Source organism: Melozone crissalis, unplaced genomic scaffold (genome assembly GCF_028551555.1).
Source record: "Melozone crissalis strain CALT ecotype California unplaced genomic scaffold, PUWL_Pcris_2 ptg000029l_1, whole genome shotgun sequence".
In the NCBI taxonomy this organism is placed as follows: Eukaryota; Metazoa; Chordata; class Aves; order Passeriformes; family Passerellidae; genus Melozone; species Melozone crissalis.
In genome coordinates, this window is record NW_026535807.1 from 19,133,033 (window position 1) to 19,160,783 (window position 27,751).

Here is a 27,751-nt window from a genome sequence, read left to right on the forward strand (position 1 = left end):
CCACAAACAGGTGTTTGTCAGGGTTTCATCGCAGCTGTTTTAGTCAGAGTAGTCTGATTTCTAAAAGAAAACAACTGTATGTCTTATAATGCAGAAAAGCAATATTTAACTGTCTTAGATTGCAGTGCAAGATGTAACCAGAAGTTTGTATTCTATCACTGTCTGTTAAACCAGGTGGGGGAATGTTCTTTGTCTCTCCCACAAACCCATCCTCCTTCCAGGAGACATTTTGTGTTAATGGGCCAGTGAGTGTCCCTGCAGGGCTGATAAAATTCCATGAAGATAACTCATCCTTAATCAAATTAATAGAACATATCTTAGAACTACCCAATATCTGACAATATTGGACCTTAACTTTGCCTAATCTTATTAATAATAAATCTGCAGACAATCTGTGAACAGAATGATTTTTCTGGAAGGATTAAAAAGGGTGTGAAAAATCTGTTGTAAGTTTATGTAATGTAGATTCAGGTATAATGGAAGATCAAAGATTACTCACTGCAAACACTTTTAGATATATAAATTCCTAGAGCTGTGGCAATAAACCAGGTGCACGATTAAAACAACTCTGTCTGCTTCAGAAGCAAAATTTTTTTTTGGTGAGCTAATTATTTCCAAACTTTAACGAACCGCTGCAGATAAAATTCAAGGCTATAGGGCTTAGCTAAGAACTCAAAATGAATTGCTGCAAATAATCTAGGGAGGAGAGGAGGGGAGCAGCCATGGTTCTGAGGGGGTGCTGGCAGCTCCCCTTGCCCTCTGGCCCTGTAGTTCCTGAGGCAATGCTCCAGGTGAGGAGGAGCAGGAAGGATCCCCCGGATGTCTGGGAGCTGATGGAGCCCACGCTGGACCAGCTGGGTCAGGAGATGAGAGAAGCAGAGATGGAGCCACACGAAGGGAAGAGGAGAGTGGAGTCCCTCTGGCCCATCTTCAGGCTCCACCACCAGAAAACCTGTTACATCTTTGGTCCCTTCCACATGAGGAAAGCAATCAGCAGAGAGCTCTGAGTGTCACCATCATGTTTTCTGAAAAATCCCTTAGTCAGGATTTCTCTCCTGGGAAGCTGAGAAGTGTGGTGGTGTTTGCAGGGGTCCCAGGATGAGGGAAGAGATGAGGATCTGACTCCATGTTTCAGAAGGCTTGATTTATTATTTTATTATATATTTTATATTAAAACTATACTAAAAGAATAGAAGAAAGGATTTCATCAGAAGGCTGGCTAAGAATAGAGAAAGAAAGAATGATAACAAAGGCTCTGTCTCAGACTCTGCGTCTGAGCCAGCTGACTGTGATTGGCCATTAATTAGAAACAACCACGAGACCAATCACAGATGCACCTGTTGCATTCCACAGCAGCAGACAATCATTGTTTACATTTTGTTCCTGAGGCCTCCCAGCTTCTCAGGAGAAAAAATCCTAAGGAAAGGATTTTTCAGAAAATATCATGGCTACAAAGAAGCCTCAGAGAAAAGGAAAACAATATTATCTCGTTTGCTTCTCCTGTGTTTTGCTGCTTTGGAATGAGGTTTGGACATTGTTTACCAACAGGTGCTTGTTTCATTGCTTTCATGTGAATTGTTTTTATTCATTGGCCAATCAGGGACCAAGATGTGTAGGACTCTGGAGAAAGAGTCACAAGTTTTGATCAGAAGCTTTCTAGCCTTCTGTCTGTATCCTTTCTCTTTTCTTTAGTATAGTTTTAGTATAGCAAATTTATACTGAGAATATATAATTTAGAATTTAATTTTAATTTAAAGAATATATAATTTATAAAAATATATATTCTTTTATATAATAGTAACATAAAATAATAAATTAGCCTGCTAAGAACATGGAGTCAAAATCATCTTTCCTCCCCTCATCGGGGGTCCATGAAAATACCACATATGGGTACTGCACCAGGGAGGAGACAAAAACCTGACTGCCCAGTGGAAGAAGCAGGGCTGTGGGAGCCTCTGCTGCCCGTGCTGCATCCAGACTTGGGGCATGAACTTTGGGAGCAGCTGCAGCTGCAGGGTCCCCAAAAGCAAGCTGGAAGTCGTGACTCTGCACTTGTTCCTCTCCTCTGCAGCAGTTGTTCCTTCTCCCAGCTCAGGGACAGCAGAGAGGTGGTGCTGCTCTTCCTGATCACTGTCTCTGCTGGCAGAACTGGTGTTCACCTGGTGCTGGAGTTGCTGTCAGCTTTGGCATCCATTTAAGGTTGTTAAAAGTATGGGAAATAACACCAGACTGTGAAACCCTTCTCACCCAGAGCCATTCCCTGCCTGGAGCTCTGAGCCTGCTGCTCTGGCTGTGCTTGGCTCTAACATCCTCCTCATGTTTGTTTTTCAGGGCAGAATCACTGAGTGCACTCACTGTCATGCAGAGGCTGCTCTGGGTGAAACCTTTTGCCATCAAACCTGTTTTCTGAACTCTGAGGGACATCCTCCTCCTCAATGGACTGTGAGTGCAATTACAGCTGCTTTCTGTGATGGGATATTTCTGTATAATAACTAAAGCAGCAGCATGATCACCTGGATCATGCAGAAATGAGGGGTGCTTTGGAGAAGGGTTTTGTGTAGCTATTTATTTTAAAATAAAGGCTGCCTTCCTGGGGTAAAAAAAAAAAAGAGTTTCGCACTGAATAATTTTGAAGTTACACAAAGCATGCAATTGAGTTTCCAACCACTCCAGAGATCACTTGGGAAGAAAAATCATCAGGGGAAGCAAAATCTGCTGTGTACAACATAACAAAATAGAAATAGCCCCTCCTCACACTGAGCAGTAGGACTGGAGGTATTTAGCATGAGAAGGAAGTACCTGGAAGGTGACAGAGCACTGGCAAATGCATCCTGAAAGGTTGAATGGAAGCCCCTTCTGCACTCAAATCAGAGTTTATGTGAAAATGTTAAGTGTATGTGCCAGAGAGAGCTATTCCTAGATTCCCTAAGAATGCACCACAAGATTTTATAAGTAATCAATTCAAAAAGCTGGAAAACAGAAGAAAATTATTTATTTATACAGCGAAGATCACACCTCTTATGAATTATGAACTATGCATTTATATAGCAGGCCATATGTGCTCATGAATAAATCCCTTTCTGAGACTCAAGACTTTGGTAGCTGTTCACTAAGTTAAACTTTACACATGTAAATGAGGAGAAGCCTAGGAAATGAAGATAGTTCCTTCCTAAGTAAAAGTCTTGCTTAAGCCAGTGAAACCCCAAGACCTCAGTAAGGTTTTGCAATGTCCATTTCTGGGACTGAAATCCTTAAAACAACTCGAGAACATCCCAGAGAAGAAGAGCAAGACCCAGCTGTGTGCACTGAGGAGGAAAATCTGCCTCATGTGTTTAGGATGTTGTCACTCTCCAAGAGCATTTAGGCTGAGGACTTTTTGTATTTGGCTAGCATTGAAAATTGTAAACAATACTGTAATTGTTTTGTATTGTAAGAACAATTAGCATTGCAAATTTAGCATTGAAAAATTATATGATGGTACAATTATGAGGAGAGAATGGTTTCATTTCTATTTAATTTCTATGGAGTTGACATAAAAAGAGTCAAAGTGAGAGCAACTGACAGGAGTTTTCACCTGTAAATTTTCACCTTTACAATTCCAAACACAGATTGTTTGCAGTGCTCGGGAACCCCACAGTATCTGGGGATTTTTTAACCTTTAAAACTGCCTCAGCTGCATTATTGCTCCAACTTTGAGCCGATAACATAATGAAAGCACCTCTATTTACAGCATATCTCACACACACACCATTGTCACAGCTGTGAACTGTGCTATGCCTGTCCCTGTGCTTTTCTACCTCCAAGCCAGCACCTTTCTGTGACCTTTTACTCATCCTCAGCTTGTAGCTTCTCATGCAATTAAAGTGAGCCACGCTTATTTTTAGCACGTACAAATATTCTAGGAACTACAGAGCTGTTTGTCATCTCTGTTGGTAGAGCCCAATTGTTTTCGTTTGTTGCTTGGTGGAAATTACCATGGAATTCAGTTATCTTTTTGTTGCTGGCAATGCTTACATTTCTTAGATAATTTCTCCTCTCCTGTGAGTTACTCCCACTGCTCCCTCCTGACAGGCCTATCCCTAACATGGCTTTGCACAGCTTTAGGTGAACATCTCTTTTTAAGGAGTATTTCTCATCATTATTTCTGTACTTCTATGTATTATTAAATGCAGCTGAAAGGATGCTGTCAGGTTTATATCCACATTTCAATCCAAGGTGGGATAACCTCACTTAGCTCACTCTCCTGTATCCTTTGCACTATTTTGGGTGAAACACCTCACTGGAAAAAACAATAAAGCAGATAAACCACTGTAATATTAACACAGATTTTTTCCCATTAGATATCTACCTTTCTGCAGAGAATTTATGTCTGAAAGGAATGTGGCTATAATATTTTCCATTAAATTATCATGCTGCTAAATCTTTCTTGGCAAAAGTTGTGGTAAGGTGCAACAACTCAACTGCTTGCTTGACAGCTTATTCCAGGAATAATGTAGAGGGGAAAAAAAGTTCTACTCATTCCTTCAGTAATGAGATGTTGGGGGGGGGGCAAGGTTTGAATCCCTTTTGCTTTGGCAGGCTGCAAACAGGACACCAGATGGGAGATATTTAATAAATAAACACTGCAAAGGCTCTGATCCACCTATAGCCAAGTCCTGACTCAGCCTCCTCTTACTGAAATCACTTGGAGCCTGGTCAAGTGCAGATAAAGAGCTCATTTCAGCGTTGGATCCCAGCTGAGCATTGCTGCAGCCAAACTAGGTTAGGAACTTGCTGCTGGGAGCCACAGCAGTGTGAGAGGACACAGCAGCTCTGCCTTGAACCCTCTTCAGTCAAGTCAGCCTAGACCAGGCCATGTCCTCTGCTGCCAGCTCTGGAAAACTTGGGAAAGCTGTTCCAGCACCTGGATGTCTCTGCTCTGCCACTGCCCTCTTGACATACTATTTTTTCCCTGAGGCTCTCTTTCCTTCCTAGAGTTAACTGTGTGAAAAGTGCCAATCATTTGGTTTTAAAATTTTAAAAGTTTAATAGTAATAAAATGGTTATAAAAATACTAATACAATTAGAGTGATAATAATTTGGACAATTTGGATTAGGACAATACGAGACAACAGAAACAAAGAGTTACAGACATCTGGGTACCTATTTTCTGGGCAGCATTAGCCCGATAAAGGACACACGTTAATGGAGAATTAACCCTTAAAAACAATAAGCTGTTGCATATTCATACATCTCATACATGATGCATAAATTCCATTCAAACACAGGATTCTGTCTGGTCATCATCAACTTCTTCCTCTGAATCCTAACAGCACCTTTGAGGCAGGAAGAAGTTAGTTTCTGCTGATATTGGGGCAATAAATTCTTTTTCTCTGAAAGATTTAGGTGTCCTGTGGCTGCTGTCTCGCTGCGAGTCCTTTCTTTAAAACAAGTATCTTACATAGCATAGTTTCTATTTTAACTTTTTTTTTAACCTAAAACTATATTTAACGCAATACTTAAGAGAATTATTACAGTATTACTTTCTAACACAACACATATAATATTCATTTTAATATTTGCAAAAAGCCAGTCATAAAATAGGCATTTTTCACAACTGGAACAGTCATGGGGGGATGGCCCCTCAACAAGATGAAGTTGCTCAATGTCAAATGTTCACTGATACAAGGTGGGCTGGTTGTGAATCTCAAGTGGAGGATCCAAAACCCATTTGACTCAGCCCAGTAGGACTGTCCAGCAAAGAGAAGGTTTGGCTGTGGGATCTGATCCTCCTCTGGAGTCACAGCTCAGGAGATGCCCTGTCAGAGCAGACAGAATGGCACAGGCATTCAACTGGTGTCAGGAACACCGTGGAACACCTGGGTTTATCGAGTCCCATCATGTTAAATTAATAACAGATATTTTTTACTGCATTTGTAATGAACAATGCAGAGAGATTGTTGGTCACTGATTCCTCATCAGTAACACTCAAAGTTTGGAATCACTCGTGCAAGTGGCTGGGGCAGTGAGAAAAGCATTTGGAGCAAGGGAGGAGTCGGGGCTGCAGATTGACTGCGGCAGATGCCCGAGGGCGGCCACTGATAACAGAGCCGGCAGATACCCGAGGGCAGCCGCTGATAACAGAGCCGCACTCTGGGGACAATCCCGGCACCTCCATTGTCCGGGATAACCGCGGGGCACTGCTCACAAAGGCAGCAGAATGAGCAAACCTGCCCTTCAGTGGAACCTCCCACTTTAGAGGGACATCGGAACTCCACCAGCACTGTGCACATAAACATCTCTGTGGTTCTCACAACACAGAGCCTCAGGCACTCCAGGTTTTGGAGGTTATCCTAAAATATTTGGGGCTGTTTGGTGTCAGAGCCACCCTCAGCAGAGGTATTTGCAGTGCCACACACACCATCAAATGCTGCTGGGATTTTTATTTAACGTGTTGCCTGCTTCACAGCTTCATTGGGCTCAGGCTGAGCTGTCCCTGTGACCAAAGGAAATGACCCCTGGGAGGAAGGTGGGCACAGGGTAAAACCAGCATCCCAAGCAGCTGGCAGCCAGCAGGTTATCCCATAGGGAGTTTTAAAAAATAACACAACAGCACAGGGAGGTTTGCATGTTCCTGCCATGTCACAGAATGTGCCTCAGAGGATATTTGGTTGAGACACTTTCTCCACACTGGTTATGTCAGGGATGGCCTCATGGTGACTTTACCTGCACTTTTACCTTCCTGTTCTCCTGGGACACCAACCTGTGCTGCAGGGCCCCCTGGTACCATGTACCTTGTGGCCTTTTATCCTGAATAACTGACTTCAATCTCTTTAGAGAAACAGAAAGATGATTGTGCAGCTGCAGCTCTCAGTTAGCAAAGGAAGTTCTTTTTGCCTGGTTCTAAATGTAGATATCAGTGCAACAGTCATGAGCTAGCTCATCACTCTTATTATATGCACAAAATAAAAAATTATTGGAAATCTCATCAGCTAATTATAACAAATCAAAATGAACTAAGCATCTGGAATCAGTCAGTGTGATTGCTTCTCCTCAACCAGATTCATTTTGCCCTAGAAGACTGCATATAGCTAATTTAGCACAGACACACTCTCAAGAAAAAGAATCAGCCAGCAACTGCACCAGTTCTCTACCCACAGCTCCAACCACTCAGAGGAAAACTGCAACAACATGGGTTGCAAATTTGGATTTGTTGTTTTATTTGGTCTTAAAAAGATCTGGCTCTTTGTCCAATACCTGCAAGGGCTGTGTTAGGAGAGATGTATTGCTGAAACAACAGGCTGCCTTCAGCAGGGAGGGCCTGGAGCTCCTCTGAGCACAGCTATTCACAAACTGCTCTGGAGCCTTGGGGTTTCTGGGGCACACACTGACCTGACATGAAATTGCATTTTCCTTGTGTGCAAGAAATGCAAAGGCTTTGTGCTTCCACCTTGTTTGTTGTCTCCTTTGTTTTCTCTAGGAAGCACTGAGCCAGGAATAGATGCCATGCTCCTCACTTTTGTTCTCTAACTGCAAGATTATCCCTGGCCTAAATATCAAAGAGAAACTTGCAAAACAAGAATTACAAGTTTTATGAAGATACAGCAAGCCAAATTACTTCTTGAGGCAAGTACACAAACTAAATGCTGTTGAAAGACTCTTTTACTATCTGCTGGGGGAGAATTTCCTCCATTATAATGAAACAAGCTAAAAATATCCTGTGTAAGAACACTGGAGCTGAACGTGAGGCAGTGCACTTAGGGAGGATGATTAATTGGTGTGTCACCAGCAGAAACACTTCTTGAGCAAAGCATTTCCACTCACTGCTGCACCCTGGTTCCACTTCAGCTAAGGGAGAGTCCAGGGGATGATTTGAAGTTCTTTTAGATAAAGAGTTTTGATTTGCTCAGGGCAATTTATCAGCTGTATAATCACAAAAACTTTTTATGACAGTAACTCTACAGGTGCCACCAAGATTAAGCTTGGAGTTTCCTGGGGTCATGGACAGTCCCAGAAGTACAACCAGCAAAACACAAGAAAAAGTTAGAAAAGTTTTATTACAAGAGGTTTGTCAGTCTGAAATTCCCGAATCCTCTTACAAAGACTCAGAGAGAAGCCACATTTTATTGCTTCAAAAAAAGTAAATATTTTATGAAAAAAAAAGATGATATATGATTTGTTTCTTCAGCCTTTGTGACATTGATCTGTTGCTTTGTTTTTTTCATGCAGTGAAAAAAATTATGGTTTATAAACTCTGAGTACTTCCTTAACTCCACACATATTTTTCTTCCCTTTATCACCTGAAAACTGCAGTGATCTATTGAAACAAAAAGTGGGACTATTTGTGAACAGGATTGTAATGTATCCAAGGCAACCAAAGGCCACAAAAATTATGCTGGACTAGGACTATGACAGTAGAGATTTAGAAAGTAATTAATGGGAAGAAATGCTTTACTGGGGAAAATGTTATTAAGAGTTCAAAGCCCGCTGGCAATGCTGATGTTTTCTGAGAGGCTCATCCCTTTTCACAATTTGGGATGGGTTTAGTTCTTAGTTCTGTAGAAAATACAGCATGTTATAAACCAGACCACTCAGACAGGCAAACACAGCACTCAAAACACAAATGGACCCAAGTCCATCTTAAATGAGCTGCACTTAACAGGGAGGAAGAGACACACGTTGTTACTCATAGTCTAATTAAAGAAACTTAACAGTGCTATAATATTAGATTTACAGTTTGAGGAAAGGTCAATCCAAAGCGTCTCCAGATCTGCCTCTCACACATTTCATTCCTGAGCCCGGGGCTCGGTGGGGGTTTCTTGTACCTGACGAGCAGGAAGGAAAAGACATTTAAACAAAATGATGACAAATTGTGGGTAACGCTGGTGTGTTGTACTTGATGCACTATCCACGCAGGAGTGCAGTTTGGGGCAATAACTAGCCTAAAATAATTTATAAAGCTCCCCGGCAAAAGGGAGATGATTGATGTAAAACATCCTCAGAACGCTGAACTAAGCGCTAACATTACTTCTGAGCTTGCTCAGCGACTCGAAGAACTTTCCTCCGCAGTGTCTGGGCTGTGGCGGGGCCCGAGCGGAGCCCTCAGCGCTGAGGGAGCCCCGGAGCCCTCCCGGCCCCGCATCCTCCATTTCCTGCGCCGCGGCGGCGCCCGCGCCCCGCCAAGATGGCGGCGGCGCCTGAGGGCCGGCTGAGGGCGGGACGCGGCCGCTGCCCGCTGCCCGCTGCCCTCGGCCCCGTGCCGCCCCCCCCAGGGCCCCTCCAGCCCCGCGGGCTCTGCCGAGCGCGGCACCGGCGCCTGGCGGTGTCCGGGCAGCGGGACGAAAGTTTAAGGGAGTCCCAGCTAGGGGAGTCTGCCGGGGGACGGGGAGGCGGCAAGTGTCGGGCAGGTCTCGCTGGGGCGCGCGGGGTTTCCCGCTGGAGGCCTTGGGCTGCCCGGCTCGGCACGGGAATCGGTGCGGCTCCCCGGTACAACATGGAGTCGCCGCGCGGAGCGGAGTGACTAGGCCAGACCGGGCAGACAGGCAGGGAGTGAGACGGGCAAGGGCTCCAACGCTCCCGCCAGCTACTTGAGTGTATGCGCCACCGCCACTGCCGGGGCTGCGCTGCGCCGGGGCTGCGCTGTGCGCGGCGCGGGGAGAAGCGGACGGTGAGTCACGGGGACACAGCGCGCACCGAGCGCCGCCATGCCCTCCCCGCCCGCCCCCGGCCAGCGCGCGGGAGGCACGCCCCGCCCACCCTCCGGCCGCCACGGTTGGGTGTCCCCGTCCGCCGCTCCCATTGGCCGCTCCGCAGCGCCGCTCTGCTCCCATTGGCCGAGCGGGCTCCGGCGAGCCGTGCGCACAGCGGCGGGGCGGGGTGAGCCGACGGGCCGTGTGCACACCGCGTGTGGCGCAGGCAGCGGGACCGGTGGGGCCGAGCGGGCGAGCGGAGCTGAGTCGTGCGGGGGCCGCGGCCGCGGGGAACCGGACCGCAGGTACCGCCAGGGGGCCGCGAGGGAACCGCAGGGGAGCACCCGGGGGTCCCGCGGGGCCCCGAGGCGGCAGCGAGAGCACCGCGCGGGACGGCGCTGGCGCACTCCGGCCTAGCGCGCGGGAAAGTCCGGCCGGGCGGGCGCCGGCGCCATTCCCGGCCCTGCGGCGCACCGGGCAGGCCGTGAGGGCCGCTAGAGCCGTGAGGGCCGCGGGCCGGGAGAGGGCGGCGGGCGGCGGCGGGTGAGTCAGGTCTGGGTTCCGGGAGCGCCCAGGGAGCCTGCGCCGCTCGGGGGAGGGAGGCCGGGGCGCTGGGCGCGGGGGGAGCCGCTCCGCTCGGCCCGGGCGCGGCCCGCAGGCGCCTCACGCTCGGTGTGGGAGCCGGGGGTGGCGGGCGGCGGGGCCGGGGCAGCGCTGCACGTGGCCGCCTGGCCGTGGGGAGAGGGGCCCGGCCGGGCCGCCCGTGAGCCAGCGAGTTTGGGATAAAGATCGTCCTGTGAGTTTGGGGGCTGCGGAGAACGGCTGGAATGAAATATTTTTTTCGCTAAATTGTTATTTTTCTTTTTTTTTTATTATTTAATTTTGAATCCCCGCTGAAGTCCCGTCGGCGGGGCCGCGGCCCGCGCACCACGTGGTTGCCCACGTGTGGGGCGCTGCCGGAGAGCGGAGGGTCGAGGTGTCGCAACTGTTCGCTCCTGCCACAGGCACGGATGGTGGCCTGCTCTAAATCCAAATGTGACCTATAAATGGATAGGAAAAATAGTCCGTGCCATCTGCAGATCGCGGGCTGCGGGGCGGCCTTTCATTCGAGTTCCTGTCTGGCGTGGTTCTCAAGTAACCGCTGTTAGTCATTGAGGAGCCGGCATTGTCACAGCGTTTATTAAATTTAATAGTGAGTTCTGGTTTCCTGTGTGCGCTCAACGTGATCCCATCGCCACGCTGCATTGGGGTTGCCCAGCCCGCGTTTCCTTTTTCAGTGCACACTTGCCTGGAGTAGCAATCCTGCATCCGTCCTCAAAGGGAAAAGGTTGAATAAGTTCACTAGAGCTGTGCAGCAGTCCTGAGAGTTACAGGTTTAACCTGCCATTTCAACTAACTTTGTTAATGTGTGGGCTGGATGTTATGTTTAAAGTCTCACATGTTGCTCGTGGTGTTTAAATTTAAAATTTCATACAGATAGACATAAAAATTAGAGGAGAAGATTGTAAAATGTGCATATTTGTTCAATAGGGTCTAGCCCTTTCCATATTAACTAGTATGGATAGGCAGAAAGTGCTAGTGAGTCACTCCTTGATGAACTTTTGTTCTCTTTCTTGTTTGTGTCAACAGAGATATCTCAGAATTACTTGTCTAAGTGGAGTCATCATGTCCTTTTGGCCTGCTTTCTGTCCCCTCTTGTGTCTGAGTTAATGTTCGGCAGTCCTGGCTCAGCCTGGCTGTGAAATGAACTGAGAGGTCCTGAATGGAGCAGAGGGATTAGCTTTTCACATCGGCAGGTTTCCTTGAATTTTAGTGTAGTTCAGAATTGGGGTGTTGTTACCTACTGATTAGAATACTTAATTTTGTATCTTGTTTTAGTGAGAGCAGAAGAGGGAGACAGGAGCACCACTAACTTTGCTGTAGCAGCTTTTCAGGTTACAGTGTGGAAATAAACTGCTAACTACGAGTGCCTTTGGTCACAGTGATGTGTCCAGGAATTTTTACAACGTGTTGCTTGGGAAATAAAAACTCCCAGGTGGCATTTCTTGTAAAATGAGTAATGCTTTGACTTCTCCTTTGAAACAAAATGCTGGTGTATGATTATTAGCAGGCCTTTCTGCCTGTTCAGTGCTCCAGAGGACAGCAGGGCTGTGCTTCCTGTCACCTCGGGGTTTCATCACCGGGGCTCTGCCTTGCCCAGCTCAGGTGTGGTGCTCTGGGTTGCTCACAGCAGCCTGGGAGGGCCCTGCTGATTTCCCAAGGGTGCCTGTGCTGGAGCAGGGGCTCTCTCTGCTCTGCTGTGACTGAAGGAGGGAAATCCTGCTGATTGCAGGCGCTGTTTGTAGGGCACACGAGGCACTGAAGTAGAGTTAAGAGAACTGCCCCTGTTCTGTTGGATCCTGAGTAATCCCAGAGGTGCAGCTCAGCTTCCTTTTCACTATCAGGAGCCCAAGTTAGTTGTATTTTAGTTTGTTAAAACAACTTCTTTGGAGGGCATCTAGGTTAAAAGCCATATAAATGAGGAGTGTTACAGTGGCAGTTTTACATCATCAGGTCTAAAGGGGCTGCTAAAACAGAGCTGAATATTGCTGAATCTCGTGCTTGAAGGCTGGAGATTGATAGCACCTCTCCTGTTCTGAGAGTCTTGAATATGTATTAACTGCAAAGCCACAGAAAAACAGAGTATGAGACAGGAAACTTCTTGTGTCTGAGGTGTCTCCTGCATCTAGGAGAATCATCAAGAAACTCCCACCTTAAAGTTTGGTGCTCAAGTTGCACTGAAAAACTTCAGCTGTGTCCTAGGAAAGTGCTGTGGTGCCACAGGGATCTCTGTCATCAGTCGCTGTATGGCCACCACACAGAACAAGGTCTAAAATTCACTCTTAATAATGTTTCAGCTTCCAGCTGCAGTTTCAGAGGCCTTTAGGAGGAGTTAAATAACTGCTTTCTGCCTTCTCTAGAAAGGCAAGGTTTGAGATGAGAAAGCACAACTAGACCTGAGTTTCTGCAGGAGTTTTGGGAGCTAATCCAGGAGGCAGTGCCTTGCTGTATTTGACCTGTCTCAGAAATACCAGATGAGGCTGAAGTTGTAATTTCTTTTCCATTACCACTTTTCCTGCCTTGGTGAGGTAAAAATCTGGTTCTGCTATGTAAGAAGGGAGGGGACGATGACACATGGACAGACAGGACAGGCTGCTTTGTGTAACACATCTGAGCTCTGCTAAACAGTGAGAGCTGGGACTGAAAACTTTCCAAGAAGACTTAGGTAGCTCTCTTACAGAAGGCTTACTTAAGGTGGCCTTGATAGAGAAAAGGAACTGCTGGAAACTTGCCTGTGATGACAAAATGGAGGGGTATTGACTAACAGAGAAGTGTTTGAACTTGGGTGGTTTTACTGTGCTCATTTTTTTCTCTTGGAAGTAACTGAAAACTGTAATGGTGTCCAGAGTGCTTGGAGGCTCTCCATTTAAGGGCTTGTCTTCTGAACCAGCCTTTTCTGGATGCTGCTCCTTGAAGGTGGCTCTTGGCTTTCTCTGAAAACTGAATCACTGCAGTTCACACTGCTGGGCAGTTCTGTCCTGTGTGAGGCTTGGTTGGATGCAGGCAGATAAATGCAGTGTCAGCTGCAGCCACCTCTCACTGGTAAATCCATTTGCAGTTCCAGACCCTTTACAGGAGGATGCAGAAGTTTAACATGGAAATACAGTGGAGAGAAACTGCAGGCAAACCCTTTGGATGTGTTTAAGGGCTCTGAGGATGAAGCAGCACGTCTGTAATCACATTTGTATGGCAGCTGTAACCTTGCACTGCTGCGAGCTCAGGGTGGGCAGAGGGGCTCTGAAGATAGAGGTGTTTAAATGAATCTCAGGCTGGAGGGATCCTTGCACAGAGACTGGAGTTTGGCTTTAGATTTCTGCTTCAGTTTGTGTAATCTTTACCAATTTGCTGTATAGCAGAGACAGAGAAACTTGAGGTTTTCCCTTTGAAGGGGCAGTTAAAAAGGGAAAAAGCTCTGAATCAGATGTAGAACTTGTGTATTGACATTCCTTTGGGGCAGTGAGGAGTGAGCTCTTGTCCCTGCACTGCTGACCTGCACTGGCAGAAGGACAGACTGGCTGTAGGCTGCCATTAATCTCGGTGTGAAAGCTCCCCAGAGTGTATCTGGAGCACTCTGGCTCACCTGTCACGCATTTATCTTTTGCCCTGTGTTAACCTGGCTGGGTCTGTCAGTGCTTCCTGTGGGGCACTGCCAGCAGCTCCCAGTCCTGTCCCCTCCTGCTGGGATCTTGGCTTCGTGCTTGGGAGTGAAGCCTCTTCACTTGTGCTGCAGGTCTCTTACAGCCGATGCCTACTGTTTTGCTCTTTTTAATAGATTTTGTGTTGCAATTTGGTAATGCTTTAATGTGAGGACTGTTAAAAAGAGTTGTAATGAAGTGAAGGATCTATATATTAAAAATTCAGAGACCCCATTTTGGCCCTGTTGCAGATGAGCAGCAGCATCGCCGTGTGCCCGAGCCCCGCTCCTGCAGTTGGCCGTGCTGTGTTTTCCCGTTCTGCAGTGTCAACACGGTTGCTATGCAAGCAGGGATAAACAATGGCCGGGGAGTGCCAGCTGCTGCCAGCACACGGGCAGGGCTCAGCCGGGCTGCCCTCAGGGGGCGCTGGAATTCTGAACGCTGAGTTGTGTGTGAAATCGAGTGAATCTCTTAAGTGCTCCAACAACCAGTTTTAACTTTGTGTAGATGTGTCTGTGGTCTTGCAGCTTTTCACTCCTAACCCTAACCTGGCCATCTCTCATTTTGAAGGCAAAATCCATCATCTGGTCCAGCTGGAAGTTAGATGTGGGGTTACAGAGATGACATGCTAGAGTGTGGACCTCTTGTATTTTAAATTCTTAACCTTTTACTGTGGTTGGAATAACCATTCCTGTGCAGAGGACCATCAGAGAGAGAAACTGTTTAGAGGGAGTAGTGGATAAAAAGCCACACCAAATTTGTGAAACATTGAGGTACTTTGGAAAAAGCCAAATGTCAATTCATGTTTAGATGCTGACTCTATATTTAGGAGCTAATTCTGGTTCCTGCTGGAGTGAAGAAAGCTCCTGTAGTGGCTTTCTTCAAGACTCAGCTTGTGGGAGTTCCTGTAATCTGGGATGCTGGAGGTCTGGGAGGAGGGGAATCATTCTGTACCATGAATAAACTGCAGGGTTACAGGGGGATTGCCTTGAAGGGAAAGCAGGTAAACTGTGAAAGATGCCAGATAATGATTCTGCTTCTGTTGGGTAAAGAATAAAGAGTAGGGAGAGGGTATGTGAGGTATTAAAACTTCAGGAGACTTCATCAAAACAAAGCTTGACATGCATATTTTTAAACCAGTGTACTTTAAACTTGTCTTCAAGCACGTTTTAAAAAGAGTTTAAATGGGTAACTTCCTTGTTCTCTTCTGGCTCTGGAGGTGTTGTGTGAGTGTCCTGCAGCTCAGGGGAGGTGAGGCAGTGTGAGCACAGTCTGGGACCTGCCCTGTCCACTGGGGGCTGTGCAGGCTCTGCTCATGCAGTATTGAAGTGCCTGTCTGATGCTTCAGAGCATTCTAGGGATGTTTTGCCCAGTTAGCCTTCTCCATAGTTATCTGTTATCTTAACATCTTAAAACATTTTCTTTCGTGTATACCTGGATTGGAATATGCATCCTGAGCTAAAGGTTAATTACAAGTTGTAGTTTTGCTTTTCAGAGTTCAACTGCTGTTTAGGTCAGAAAAGACCTAAAGTCTTCAAATGTGAAGCTAAAGGGCTTTTGAACACTTTTGGTGTAATATTGCCTGTTCTTGGCTTCCAGTCAGTAAAGGTAGTAGCTGCCAGGCAGATCCTTCACGAGAAAATGTAACAACTACCAAGAGGAAATAACTTGTAGAGATTAAGTTTCTGACTTTTGAGTTTTAACTCTGAGCAACAAGTAAGAAGGTGCTTTACTGAAAGGGATTATGATATTAAGGCTGCTACTACAATAGTTAAAGGGATTTCCTTCTCTTTTTCCCTCTCTCTGAACATTTTGGAATTTCTTGCAGTAAAGGTTGGCTACAAAATACTTAGAGGAAAAGTTACCTAGCAAATTGTCTGTTCAAAGCTGTCTTAGTCAAAGCAGAGTGGAGGCAAACTTGTATCCTCTGCGGTGGTTTCAGTGGTCATGATCCGATACTGTACAGGAAAGTACTGACTTAGCTGGGAGTCCTGTATGGTTTGCAGTGCCTTTGCTGAGGGGCTGGGAAGCCTCTGAATGTCTCATTTGAATGTAGCCTTGGGCTAGGGGAGCAGGAGGTGCTCAGAAATGTCCTTCTTGTTCAGACAGGTGATCTGCAGCCATGAGCAGCAACGAGTGCTTCAAGTGTGGCCGTACTGGGCACTGGGCCCGGGAGTGCCCCACTGGGATGGGCCGTGGCCGTGGCATGAGGAGCCGTGGCAGAGGTGAGTGCAGGGGCTGGGCTCTGTTTCTGTGCACAGCAGAGCTCCAGCTGCTGCTCTGTGCAGTGCCAGCCTCTGCCAGACCCCAGTGAAGAGGCTCAGAATCTGATTGGTAATAATAACCAGGGAAACTTGCCTCTATCTAAGAGTTTGGCTGGGGGCTCTGAGAGTGAAGCAAACTTGTCAATTCAGTTTGTGATTGATTCTTAAAAGTATTCTGAATGTAATACTTACTTCTATTCATTTTCTTTTACCCTTTTCAAGCAGGCTTCCAGTTCATGTCCTCGTCTCTGCCGGATATCTGTTACCGCTGTGGTGAGTCTGGCCATCTTGCCAAGGACTGTGACCTTCAGGAGGATGGTAAGTATCACTAAATATTCCACCTCTTCAGTGCCACAGGCAGGGCTCTGGGGCTGAGGAGAAGGGTGCTGGGCTTCCCCCTGTTCACAGCACGCTGCCCCTCGTGCTACCAAGGTTTTATAGTCTTGTTTGGTATGTTTTTCTTATTGTGGAAGCCTGCTATAACTGCGGTAGAGGTGGCCACATTGCGAAGGACTGCAAGGAGCCCAAGAGGGAGAGGGAGCAGTGCTGCTACAACTGTGGCAAGCCCGGCCACCTGGCCCGCGACTGCGACCACGCAGACGAGCAGAAGTGCTATTCTTGTGGAGAGTTTGGGCACATTCAAAAAGACTGCACCAAAGTGAAATGCTATAGGTAAGGACTGACAGGAGGCAGCTGTGGGATGCACCTCTTGTGCTGGATGTGTTCTGTGTCCCACTGTTGTTCGGAGCTAAGGCTTAAACACCTGTTAGCAAGGTGGAGTACAGATTCCATGCTGTATCTCTAGATGGCCACCCCGTGCAGGTGCTCAGTCACTGGAGCTGTGCAGAAAGGGTTGAGTCCTTTTGCAGAAGGTGGCAGGAGGCACTTGGCTGTAGCAGAGGCAGGCACCCTGTGTCTTCTGCCAGAGCTGACAAACCCCAGCTGTACTGCCCAGCTGACTGGCACAGCCAGCCCCTGCAGGAGCACACTGAGGATGCTTTGCTTATGGGAACAGTGAATTGAAGTGGGTGTTAAATGGGTTTGAAATGCCATCTTCTTCAGTGTTTGGTTTTTGAATGCAGCATATACCAGAAACAGCAAGTTCCTGAGAGCAGTATTCTTCACCCCCACCAACATTCCCTTCTGTGGAGGAAGGAGAGAGAACATGGTGTATTTAAGTTAAAACTAATTATTCTCAAAGCAAGGCTAAACTGCAAGCATAAGCGTTGGGAACAGGCAAAACCCAGGACACCACTGGGGAAAAAGCCTACCAACACACCAAGCTGATGTGCAGTGATTGTGGCACATCCAGTGATTGATTAATGGGAGTTGATCATTTGGGAGCAGTTGATGGCTCTGCTGAGGACAATTTGCTTCATGTCAGAGAGTTCTGGAACAGAAGCCCTGAATGCAGGACTAGGCTTGCATGAAGCTGAAGTAGACAATGTCCTGGGCAGAGCAGGATTGCTCCTGTGGGTATTGTGGCTGCTCTGACAGAACCTTTGCTTTTGCAGGTGTGGTGAAACTGGCCATGTAGCCATCAACTGCAGCAAGACCAGCGAAGTCAACTGCTACCGCTGCGGCGAGTCAGGGCACCTTGCACGGGAATGCACAATTGAAGCTACAGCCTAATTATTTTCCTTTGTCGCCCCTCCTTTTTCTGATTGATGGTTGTATTATTTTTCTCTGAATCCTCTTCACTGGCCAAAGGTTGGCAGATAGAGGCTACTCCCAGGCCAGTGAGCTTTACTTGCCGTGTAAAAGGAGGAAAGGGGTGGAAAAATCAACTTTCTGCATTTAACTACAAAAATGTTTATGTTTAGTTTGGTAGAGGTGTTATGTATAATGCTTTGTTAAAGAACCCCCTTTCCGTGCCACTGGTGAATAGGGATTGATGAGTGGGAAGAGTTGAGTCAGACCAGCAAAAACCCTCTCTGGGTTACAGGGAAGTGATCCTATGCAGGAGGAATGAAATTCTGGAAGTGTCTGAACTTCCTCATAACTTTTATTTTATTACAATGGCCTTGGATTGTCTGACCTCAGTAGCTGTTAACACCAAGTGATATCTGCATCAGGCCCTACCTAGAGCATGTAGCTGAGTGGGAGTAAACAAACAAGATGCACATGCCTGTTAATGGCCATGAGAGAGAGAGAGAAATCTGAAATAAATCTAAAAGTAACAGTAATTCAGTCAGTGAATGTTAATGTTGGAGATACAGAACGCAATGGGAAGCTTTTGAATAAATATCTCAAAGTCAATCTGAAACCCAGACATCAGTGCTCATAGCATAAACAATTTGGAGCTATTCAGGAGTTGCAAATAAATGCATTTTCACAGAAATCAAGATGTTATTTTTGTATACTATATCACTTAGACAACTGAGTTTCATTTGCTTGTAATCGGTTTTTAAAGTAAGATGGTAAGAGCAATTGAAGTCCTAGAACATAGAAAATGTAATTTTAACTATCAATAAAGCTGGAGGAGGAAGGGGAGTTTGGCTAAAGTTCCTTTTGTTTATTTTTGGTTTTCCTGTACACAGTGCAAAACAACATATTAAAAGGGGTATGTGGAGGTTCAGCTTGGCCTTTTCTTTTCTGCTGTCTCATGTTGAGGTCCTGTCTGCACATGTTCATGGGAGTGGGGCTGGATGGGGGCTGAATTCATCTGTGCTGAGGCACTTGAAGCATTTAATGGATAAACCACTGAAGGAGGGGTTGCTGGAGGTGCAGTTCCAAACTCTGAGTAGGTCAGAGTGGTGTTTGAGCTGCCACAGTGGCACTGAGAACCTAAAGCCTCTGCACCTGCCCTGTCCCTGTGCTGGTTCACAGGGCTCAGTGACCAGAAAGGAGCTGATAAAGAGGCTCTCCACATGCCCTCAGTAAAGTCAGTGTGCAGGGCTCTGGGCTGGGCAGGGCTTCACCCTGAGGCTGCTGCAGAAGGGGCTGCTCACACCTGGGGTGAGGACTGGGCTGTGCCTGGAGTGTCTGAGCTGCTGCTGTGCTCAGCTCTGGCAGCTCCCTGGAACCTGCAGTGTGCTGGACTCAGGCTCAAATTGTCACTAAAGGTTTTCCTTTCCAGTCCCAAGGGCTGTGGGGGCTGTGCTGTCTGTCCTGCAGGAGAAGTGCCAGACTGGCATTGCAGCTGTGCTGGAGCCAGCTGAATTGGCACTGGCACGTGTATCTCTGGTATCATTACAGTTACTGTCAGGAGAGCATTCCTGGTGATTTTGGAAGCAGCAGTGAAATGTCTGGGTTCTCATAGAGTATTGCAGTTTCACAGCACGTGGTTCAGCCTGCTGGGTTGGGAGAAATTCAGTCTTTGCACACAATTATCTTTGTTAAACAGCAGTAAAGCTTGGACATATCTGATTACAAAGACATGGAAGTCTTTGGGACTTCAATGACAGCTACAAAGTGGTGTTTTCCTCTAAAAAAATCTATACTTTTATACAAACAGAGCAAGATTTAAAAGCTGAGGAACACAAACTAGGCTGTAAGTCCCAGAAGGAAAAAATTACTTCAAAATGAGATGTCTCTTCCTTGATCATCTCTCTGTGAGAACGTTGTTGCTGCTGTTCATAGTCAGTTTTCCCAAGAGAACAGGAGCTGGACAAGCAAGTGGTGATTTCATACATTGTGGGACATGGGAAAAATCAATTCTTCCTATGTTTCATGTTCATCTTTTTCACTAATACTGAGGCCTCTCCTCATTCCTTATGGCAAACTCATGAAGTGGTTACAGAGAAGGACTGTTCGTCGGGAATTGAGTGACCAGACAAGGGACAGTGGGTACAAACGGAAAGGGGAAATTCACATCAGGTATTGGAAGGAGCTTTGCATGTGAGGGTGGGCAGGCCCTGGCACAAGTGCCCAGAGCAGCTGCGGCTGCCCCAGGATCCCCGGCAGTGTCCCAGGGCAGGCCGGGCGGGGCTGGGAGCAGCCCGGGGCAGCAGTGGTCGGTGTCGGTGCCGTGGCAGGGGTGGCCCTGCGGTGTCCCCAAGGTCCCCCCGCACCAGGGCCCTCCCTGCTCATCCCGGCCCCCCAATCCCAGCAGCGCGCATGCGCCAAGCGGGGTCACCCAATCCTGCGCTAGCGGGGTGCGCAGGCGCAGTGGGGAGCGGGGTCGCGTTCGGTTCCGGGGCTTGGAGCTGCTGCGTGCGCGGAGCGTTCGGCGGGGCCGGGACTGAGGGCACGGGGGAGCCATGGTGAGTGCGGGGCTGAGGGCACGGCGGGACCATGGTGAGTGCAGGGCTGGGGCTGAGGGCACGGCGGAACCGTGGGGAGTGCGGGGCTGAGGGCACGGGGGAACCATGGTGAGTGCGGGGCTGACGGCACGGGGGAGCCATGGTGAATGCGGGACTGAGGGCACGGCGGGACCATGGTGAGTGCAGGGCTGGGGCTGAGGGCACGGCGGAACCGTGGGGAGTGCGGGGCTGAGGGCACCAGGGGACAATGGGGAGTGTGGAGCTGGGGCTGAGCAGCTCCGGGGCACGGCGGGACCGTGGGGAGTGCGGGGCTGAGGGCACGGAGGCGCCATGGGGACCGCAGGGCTGAGGGGCCACTCGGCGCTTGTTGTCCCCCCGTGCCACTGCCCGTTGCGGGGCTTGGAGGGGACCGGCCGAGGCTGGGAGCGCTGGAGGAGCCAGGCGGGGCCGGGGTTGCCTGAGACCGCTCTGTTTGTGTCTTGCAGGCTCGAAACGCGGAGAAGGCCATGTGAGTGCAGCGGGGACACCACCGAGCCCGGGCTCACCTCAGAGCTGGTGTCACACATCCGTGGCTGCTGGCCCTGACTACCTGATCTCACACACCTGTGCCTGCTGGCCTGTAGAACACACATCTGTGACTGGCTGGCCCATAGAACTCGCTGTTCTGCCTCTTTTAAAGCACCAACAGTTTAATGATATTTTTATATTTTATCATTATATCATTATATTATAATGATATTTTTGGGTCCTCAGTTGTGCGTGTGCTGGCCCACAGGCAGTGGGAGTTTGAGGGCACCTGCACACACGTACCTGGTGCTGTGGAGTTTCTGTAGCTGTGCTGCATGGGTCTGTGCAGGAGAGACCCTGTAGTAATGTACTTGTCCCCTGCAGGCTGGGGGATAGGTACACTGAAATGTGCTGTAAAGGACCCTTGTGGTTTTAGGCAGTTCCCATTTTGGGAACAGAGATGCCCAGCCAGATAGGATGAATCAGTCAGCAGTGCTTTACTTGAGAAATGAACCACTGAGGATTTTGGGTGTTGAGAAGTCATTAGCTGGAAGAGCTGGAGGGATCAGTGAATGTGTTCAGGCCTTTGTTTTCTACAGACTGTAATTGAGTCCATAATAAACATTCAGAGCAAAGCTTGTTCCTGTTGGAATGTGGATTTGTGAGAGTAAATCTGCTTTCTTCTCTCTAGGACGGCCTTGGCAAGGTTTCGGCAAGCCCAGCTTGAGGAAGGAAAAGTCAAGGTGAGGTGTGAAAGCCCTGGAGGTTTGGTAGCTCAAGGCAGGCCTTGTTCAGAGCCCAGGTGTCCTGTGCTTGACTCCAGTTAGAACAAAAATATTTCAGCTGACTGTATTTCACACTCACACAGCCAAGAAAATTCTCCACTAGAGTTTCTCCAAACGTTTTTTACTTTTCTGTTTCATATTGCATATTATGCAGAGAAAAGCAGTTTAATACCTTTTAATAAAAGGTGGAGTTTTAGTAAAAAGGTAGAGCTTTTAGTAAAAGGTAAAAATGTGGGGAAGAGGACAAAATAACTGCACACAAAACCCTAGAAGCAAGGTGATGCATCAGGTTGTGTAAGCAAGCCAATGGAATGTGGAGAAGGTTGAGAAGAAGGTACTCTGTATAAACTGGAAAAAATTACCTTGTTTAGGAGTAGCAGTTGAGAAAAGCTTAACCTTCAGAAGGTGGTGTGTGCTGAAAATGGTGAAACTGTCCTGAATGGAAAATTTGTTGTATTGGAGAGGATTATGGGGTGAGAGATTTTGGATTGGAGGAAGTGGATTTAATTAGTTTTTGTAGTCTGTGATAGTTTAATTTGTCAGGGCTGTAAGTAATTATTGTTCTTCACTTACTAAAACTCGATGGGAGCAGAAGGCCCTGGAGCTTGGCAGCACAATTTGGCATTAATGGAGCAGTAGAGCCTGTGTGAAACGCAGTGCCAGTGCTCAGCTGGGTTTGATGTGTGTGCTGTTCTGTCTGCAGGAGCGAAGGCCTTTCCTTGCCTCAGAGTGCAATGAGCTGCCCAAAGCTGAGAAATGGAGGAGACAGGTAATGCCAACCTGGGGATTTTCTAATTCTGTAGGAAGTGCAACTTTACACTTCCTGCTTAGCCTGCTTACAAGGGGTTTTCCACACTTGCAGTACCGTGAGAGTTAAATCACAGAACTTTTTCTAATATTTTACAGCTCAGTGTTCAGAGTAGCTCCTACCACATCAGATTGCTGCAAGGCCATGTCCTGCTGAGTCTTTAACATCTCCAGGGATTTAGGTTCCAGGTTTTGGGGCTGCTGTTCCAGTGTTTGATTATCTTCCTAATGATTTCTTTCCCCTTGAATTTAATCAGAATTTCTCCAGTTTCAACTTGTGTTTTATTGCTACTTCCCCCATTGCCATGCACTTCTCAAACAATCTTGCTCTGTCTTCTTTGTTCCCTCCACTGATTGAGAAATTAATTTCTGTGTTTTTATTTGACTAGATCATTGGGGAGATTTCCAAGAAAGTGGCACAGATCCAAAATGGTAAGATTTATCTAACTATGTTTTATTTTTTGAATATCCAGTCATGAGCAGTTACAGTAAAAATCCCATTTCATGTGAACTGTACTGTTTCCATTGCATAAATTCTGAAATTCCTCTGGTGTTTCTCTGAGCTGCCTGATTTATTGTTTCTTTCCTCTCTAACAGCTGGATTGGGTGAATTCAGAATTCGGGACCTGAACGATGAAATAAACAAACTCCTGAGGGAGAAAGGACACTGGGAATACAGAATAAAGGAGCTGGGAGGGCCAGATTATGCTGTAAGTGTGGAATGGTGGTTCTGCTTACAAGTGACTGCTGAGAAAAATATGTAACATTTAGTTAGCTGTGAATGGCTTGGCCAGTGTTATTTTTATTCAGCCCCCAAAATGTTTGGTTGTGTTAGAAGAAAGTTTTAAACTATGAACTCTGTTTATTTTCCAGAGGATTGGCCCAAAAATGTTAGATCATGAAGGGAAAGAGGTCCCAGGAAACAGAGGCTACAAATACTTTGGGGCTGCAAAGGATCTGCCAGGAGTAAGAGAACTTTTTGAGAAGGAACGTAAGTAAGGAGCAGCTCCTCCCAGACATGGGTCTGTGTAGTAGAATATCTTGAGTAAAATGCTGTTGTAGTTTGTGGGGAGTGCTGGTGACAGCATCTCTGAATGTCTTAGGGCAGCTGTGTGAAACACTGAGCACACATAATTGATTAAATGCTAGAGCACCTTTGGCTGTTAGCAATTAAGGAAATGTAGTACTGGTTCCTACTGGGAATTCCATATGGTGAGGACTGATGGCTTATAGAAACTTCCAGCATAAGAGGCAAACTTAATTGAGAAGTTGTAAATGGTACTCAGAGTTCAGGACTAGAAGAATGGGAAGTTGGGTTGAACATAATTTTAGAAGCAGGAATGAGTTTTCATAATGAAAATCTCATTATGAAAGGTAGGGGTAAGGGGATGAAACGTTGTCATGGAATGAGTGGGAATTGCTTGGGCCTGAAAGTGAGGCAGAGACAAATTGCGGGAAATACTCCAGGGTGTGGGGGAACCATTGGGTCATGCTCTGGGACTGGTTTGTGCAGGCCACAGGGTGACACCAGTGCTGGAGCAGCTCCATCGTGCTGGGTGCTGGCTGGCACCAGGCAGCTGTGGTGCTGTGGGGTTGGGGACACCTGGGGACACTCAGCAGGTGATGGAGGTGACCTGTGGGTGACAGTGGTGTCCTTGCAGCCCTGCCACCCCCACGGAAGACTCGGGCTGAGCTGATGAAGGACATTGATGCCGAGTACTATGGCTACAGGGATGAGGATGATGGGATCCTGGAGCCCCTGGAGCAGGAGCATGAGAAGAAAGGTATGTGAGATTCCAAACCTGCACAGAGCAGCCAGCAAGGGCTGCTGATGGACTCTGAAGTTAAGGCACATGGTTTTTTTTCTGATGTAAAGGATTTAGGCAAGGAGTTTAAGTCCATTGGAAGAGCTCTGGCAGTAAGACCATGCTGCTCTGACTGGCTCTCAGCCACACTTGCCATTTTCCTTTGCTCCCCAGTTATAGCAGAAGCAGTGGAAAAATGGAAGATGGAGAGAGAAGCACGACTTGCAAGAGGCGAGGAGGAGGAGGAAGAAAACATCTATGCTGTCCACGAGGAAGAGGTAGGGGTGGCTCAGGTGATGTGACTTGCCATGTGTCTTCTGTGCTTCCTTCCTGGACATGGCATTACTCTGCCAAGGACCTGGGTGTGCTGTCCTGGCCCTCTCCCCACCTCAGAATCAGAGGTAGGGGAGTGCTCTTGGCCCAGGCTTAGGGGGTGCTGGGGGCTGGCAGGTGGGGACAGACTTTCACTGCAGTGAGAAACACCTTGCTGTGATTTCAGTGGCACTGTTATTGTCAGTGGTGTGTTGGTAACACTGCTCAGTCTGGCTCCTGAGCACAACCTGCCTCAGCAACAGCACAAGCAGCTTTGGGGACAGGATAATGTCACACTGCCACTGTGTGAAAACTCAGGGGGTGCAGGGCCTTGTTTGCACTTGGATGATGGTGCAGCTGGTGCTGCTGTCACTGCTGTGACATGGCTGCTGCTTCTGACATGAGATCTGCTCCCAGTGAGATCTGGAGGAGGGGACTGGAAACAAGGTCCCATTTCTCAGTCTGTATCTACGTGGGTTAAGCACAAGAATAAAAAGGAGGAATCCGTTGTGATGGTGTTCACAGGGGTATGAGGATGAGGGAAGAGATGAGGATCTGACTCCATGTTTCAGAAGGCTGATTTATTATTTTATGGTATATATTAAAACTCTACTAAAAGAATAGAAGAAAGGATTTCATCAGAAGGCTGGCTAAGAATAGAAAAAGAAATAATGATAACAAAGGCTTCTGTCTCAGACTCTCTGTCTGAGCGGGCTGACTGTGATTGGCCATTAATTACAAACAACCACATGAGACCAATCACAGATGCACCTGTTGCATTCCACAGCAGCAGATAACCATTGCTTACATTTTGTTCCTGAGGCCTCCCAGCTTCTCAGGAGGAAAAATCCTAAGAAAAGGATTTTTCATAAAAGATGTCTGTGACAATCCATCATCAGATGGATCTGGTGGCTCCTCCAGTACCTATTTTATTTGTATGATCCCATGGTTCATGAGCCCAGCTCTTAGGTGTGGGACCAGAGCAGTACAGAGCTGTTCAGGGAAGTGGTACCCCTATTTTTATAGCACTTGCTGCTTAGCTGGCTCCTCTTCTGTTCACAGCATTGCTGTGGCAGCCAGAGTTATGGAAAGGGAGGAAATGCAGCTTTACATTCATGGCCATGCCACAGCAGGGCAAAGGCCATATGAGAAATGGAAGCAGTAATGCTGAAAATGTCCAGGAGCAGGGTCTGCATGTGATCCTTGTGTTCTTTTGGTGCTGGCTCCTCTTCACTAATTCCTGTGTTTATAGTGTTGATCATGTGTTGTTCCTTCTGGCAAAGCAAATGAAAAAGGGTTTTTTATGACCTCTATAGAAAATAACCTTGATGTGATTTTTTCACTTTGCAGTCTGATGAGGAAGGTGGCAAGGAGAGAGAAGGTGAAGATGGCCAACAGAAATTTATTGCACATGTTCCAGTGCCAACTCAACAGGAGGTAAGGCAGAACAGCACTCAGCTGCAGAGATGCACACTGGCTTTTGCAAGACACATCTTCATTTACATCAGGTCATCAGTGACAGGGCCCTAAATTTGTGATTTCTGTGACTTGACTCTGCAGCTGTTTAATCCCCTTGCAAATGCTATAACCCTTTTCACCTGTGAATTTCCAAAATCTCCCTAAGTATTCCATAAATTGGGAGGTGTTGTGGTATAGCTGAGCATCTGAGCTCTCAGCATCCCAGCTGAGCTGAATCCACTCTGGTTTTGTCTCTGCAGATTGAGGAAGCTCTTGTACGAAGGAAGAAGATGGAGCTGCTGCAGAAGTACGCCAGTGAAACCCTGCTGGCCCAGAGTGAGGAGGCAAAGACCCTGCTGGGATTGTAACAGTGCACAGTGCCTGCTCAGTGTGTGATCCCTCTGAGAGCAGCAGGCTCCTCAGTTCTGGTAGCAGTGGGTTTTAGCTCTGCAAGTTCCCTTGGATGTGGAGCAGACTGCTGGGATTACAGTGTGGTGTGCAGGAGGAGAGCCATCACTCTGGTTTCTCCACTTTCTGACTTGTGCTCCAGTGCTGGAAAGGGGCAAACCTTGGTGAGCTTATCTATGCATCTAACAGCTGCCTTCAGTGCTTTCAGTTTGGGAAAGGGTCTGTGCTGTGGGGCCTCCTGCAGATAGAGGCATACCCAGTGAGCTCCTAAATCCTGGAAGAAAACCCATGGTGTTCCTGCCATCCTGTCTGCTCTGTCCTGGCTGTGAGTGTGCACAGCTTCTCATGCTGGGTACTGTTGAGCTGAGAAATAACTCACACTGTTACACCTGCTTCATTTACCACAACAACCTGGAACCTGTCTAGAGGGGCCTTGAAGGCAGATCTTAGGAGTGACTTTGGAGCAGATTTGATTCTTTCTAAAACACTTGCAATGTCTAAAACCTGTTACCTTTTTTGTGGTTTGTAACTGTGCCCGGACGAATTCCTTAAATGCTGGATATTCCAGCAGCTACTGTAAAAAACCTTGTTGAAACATTTTTTATTAAAACTTATTTACAACCTGATGTCTGTTTTATTCTAGCTCAAAGGATTGTGATGATGCCCTAGTGTAGCCAAAGATTGTGATCATAGACAGCCATCCCTGTAGGGATTGAAGCTCTGCATCCCCTACTGCTCTTGGCTTGTGAATCCTGGGACAGGAGGCAAGGTAGAGCCTGGTCAATGTCTTATGGATGACTAATAGGTCTGAATGAATGGCATTTGAAGGTGGGCATCTGCAGCCCTGGACATTTTCTGTCTAAGGAACACAGTATTGAACAGCCAGGTCTGCAGCCCTGCAGAATTTCAGTCTAAGGAACAGACTTTTGAACAGCCAGGTCTGGGTCTGTTCAGCATTTCTGGATGCTCTCGGTATTTATCTATTGCAATCTATTGTGAATAATCCACTCCAGAACAAGCTTGATGAAGTGATCAGACAAAAAAATTGGAATTGAAGAAGTGGAAAGCATAGCTGCCAAATTAAAACTAAAAAAAACCCCAGAGTAAATCAAAAGCTCAATTATTGGTAGCAAGCAGACAGCTAACATCACAAACACATTCTTCTCTCTTCCTGGCAGCAGTGCATCTTTCTCTGCTTTGTAAGAAAGCAGCAAACAATGTCTTTATGGCTTATAATAATTTGTTGTAGATTTGCTTAACTGCATACTGGAGCTAACTAAACTAGATTTAAGCAGGG

General features: G+C 47.2%; 2 protein-coding genes and 1 pseudogene across 6 annotated transcripts; all 3 read left to right on the plus strand.

The window, feature by feature from the left end:
• The first annotated feature begins 782 nt into the window (after positions 1–782).
• LOC128939633 (protein BUD31 homolog) lies at positions 783–2,381 on the plus strand (annotated as a pseudogene).
• A 7,475-nt stretch (positions 2,382–9,856) lies between these two features.
• CNBP (CCHC-type zinc finger nucleic acid binding protein) lies at positions 9,857–18,745 on the plus strand. Of its 4 annotated transcripts, none has more exons than XM_054281091.1 (5): positions 9,857–9,973; positions 16,009–16,128; positions 16,390–16,485; positions 16,641–16,839; positions 17,682–18,745. In XM_054281091.1, the coding sequence occupies exons 2-5, from the start codon at positions 16,026–16,028 to the stop codon at positions 17,797–17,799; spliced, it is 516 nt and encodes a 171-aa protein (XP_054137066.1). In that variant the 5' UTR covers positions 9,857–9,973; positions 16,009–16,025; the 3' UTR covers positions 17,800–18,745. The 4 variants fall into 4 exon arrangements, with proteins under 4 accessions (XP_054137066.1, XP_054137064.1, XP_054137068.1 ...); XM_054281089.1 differs by having other exon boundaries at positions 16,390–16,484; positions 16,637–16,839; XM_054281093.1 differs by having other exon boundaries at positions 16,393–16,485.
• A 1,538-nt stretch (positions 18,746–20,283) lies between these two features.
• Positions 20,284–27,070, plus strand: ISY1 (ISY1 splicing factor homolog). Of its 2 annotated transcripts, none has more exons than XM_054280982.1 (11): positions 20,284–20,372; positions 20,858–20,880; positions 21,571–21,622; positions 22,368–22,433; positions 22,861–22,903; positions 23,069–23,181; positions 23,345–23,462; positions 24,133–24,255; positions 24,451–24,554; positions 25,939–26,025; positions 26,307–27,070. In XM_054280982.1, the coding sequence occupies exons 1-11, from the start codon at positions 20,370–20,372 to the stop codon at positions 26,412–26,414; spliced, it is 840 nt and encodes a 279-aa protein (XP_054136957.1). In that variant the 5' UTR covers positions 20,284–20,369; the 3' UTR covers positions 26,415–27,070. The 2 variants fall into 2 exon arrangements, with proteins under 2 accessions (XP_054136957.1, XP_054136958.1); XM_054280983.1 differs by lacking the exon at positions 20,284–20,372 and adding an exon at positions 20,504–20,514.
• The last annotated feature ends 681 nt before the right edge of the window (positions 27,071–27,751 follow it).